The 1,655-nt window shown below is 61.5% G+C and overlaps 1 protein-coding gene across 1 annotated transcript in view; it reads right to left on the reverse strand.

Annotated features, from left to right (window-relative positions):
• GRM1 (glutamate metabotropic receptor 1) overlaps positions 1-747 on the reverse strand; it is a 201,272-nt gene extending 200,525 nt beyond the window's left edge. Inside the window, exon 1 of the mRNA XM_009646976.2 lies at positions 7-747. Within this exon, the coding sequence (XP_009645271.1) occupies positions 7-747 (741 nt within the window). The remainder of the gene's footprint in view (positions 1-6) is intronic.
• Between the last annotated feature and the right edge of the window lie 908 nt (positions 748-1,655).

The raw sequence follows: 1,655 nt of genomic DNA on the forward strand, positions 1-1,655 counted from the left end.
GGAGACGTAGGTCCAGTTGTAGCGCTTGACGATGTCGAGCATGGCCCTGGCTTGCAGCGTGTCGGAGGGGACCACCCTGAGGAAGTATTTGTACAGCGTTTTGTCGCTCAGGTCGATGCTGGTGGCGGAGTAAGCGATCTGGGGGATGTCGAAGAGCTGGAGCAGGTTTTGGACTTGGATAGCAACCGAGCTGGAGCCGGGGCCGATGACCCCCGCGATGGGCTTTTTCACTCTGGTCGGGGGCTGGGGCTGGGAGTCGGAAACGCAGCGGGCGCCCCCGTCCCTGTCGTCCCTGATGGAGATGAGGGAGTCCCGTATGAACTCGATGCTCTGCTCCAGGGCCACCGAGGAATGCCAGCAGGAGTCCCGGATCTCGCTGCCCAGGGTGATGTTCGGTAGCAGGACCGGGTCGGCGTTAATTTTATCCAAAGTGTGAAACATGGCTTCGACCCTCTGGATGCCGTACTGCTCCCGGATTTCCCCGCACTTCCTCTCGGGCACTTTCTCAGCCGGCGGCTGGTGATGGACGGAGAAGAGGGCCCCGATGATGACATCCCCGTCCATCCGAGCCACCGACCGCTGCGAGGAGGCTGCGGAGAGAAGAGCCTTCCGCCCGGCGCTGCCCGGCAGCACGTCCATCTCCAGGAGCAGAGCAGGGAAAAAGACCAGCAGCACGCCAATCATCTTGTGGCACGATGTCATCCAGACCCAGGTCGCCAATTTCATGGGCTCCTCTCGCCTGCACATGGTTTAAGGACATGTAGGAAATGGCACCCGCTTCCCCCCGCCGGCGCCCACGTTGCTCCGAATACCATCACAGCGAAGTCTTACAGCATCGCTCTCGAAGGTGCCAGGGCAGCCGTCATCCTAGTGACTTTTAACCTGCTGGCACAGAAATGGGGGGTGAAACACGCTGGTCGGGAAATCGGTGTCACACCGGAGCTCGGTAAAGCGACCCCGCACAGCTCGAGGTGCCTGCTTTCCCAGACGCCCAGGTCGCTTTGCCTCGGTTAAAGGCTCTCGGAAGGGAGTTTCAAGAGGGGTTAAAACGTGACTTTATTTGCCTTGACGTACGATCACGCGTACTCACGTGTGTTAAGCCCGTACGATCCTTCCCGTGTCCGCTTTTCAAGGCGAGGCGGCTGTTCCCCGGACCTTCAGCCGGCACACACACCCCCCCACACCCCTCCGCCCCCGGGAAGTTTGGGAAGTTTCAGGAGGTAGGTAGCTCGTGGGACCGGCGGCCCAGCCCGGCCCCGGCGGCCCCAGCCCGACCCGGGTGCCAAGCGCTTCCCTTCCCGCCCTCTGGCTGCCCGGAGGCATCTTCCTCACCTCGGGAATTGCCCTTCCCAGCACAGAACGGGGCGCGAAGAGAGAGCGAGCAGCCTGCCCCGCCAGCGAGGGGAAATGTCATTTAAAGGTCAGCGAAGGGACGAAGAAAGGAACCACTTTGCAGCTTAGATTAACTTTTCCGTGTGTAGGGGGCAAAACTGTCATTCAGCCAGGGACACACATATGCAAGCGGGGGAAAATACATGTGAGTTACTAAGGCAACCGCGGGCAAAGTCCTGATGTGCCTTTACCGGCACGCCTGCCTTGCGTGCGGGCTTCGGGCGGGGAGAGGCGGCCGGCCCGGCGGCCGGGCTGGGGGCCTT

This window comes from Egretta garzetta, unplaced genomic scaffold, assembly GCF_000687185.1.
Source record: "Egretta garzetta isolate BGI_Z169 unplaced genomic scaffold, ASM68718v1 scaffold139, whole genome shotgun sequence".
Taxonomy (NCBI): domain Eukaryota; kingdom Metazoa; phylum Chordata; class Aves; order Pelecaniformes; family Ardeidae; genus Egretta; species Egretta garzetta.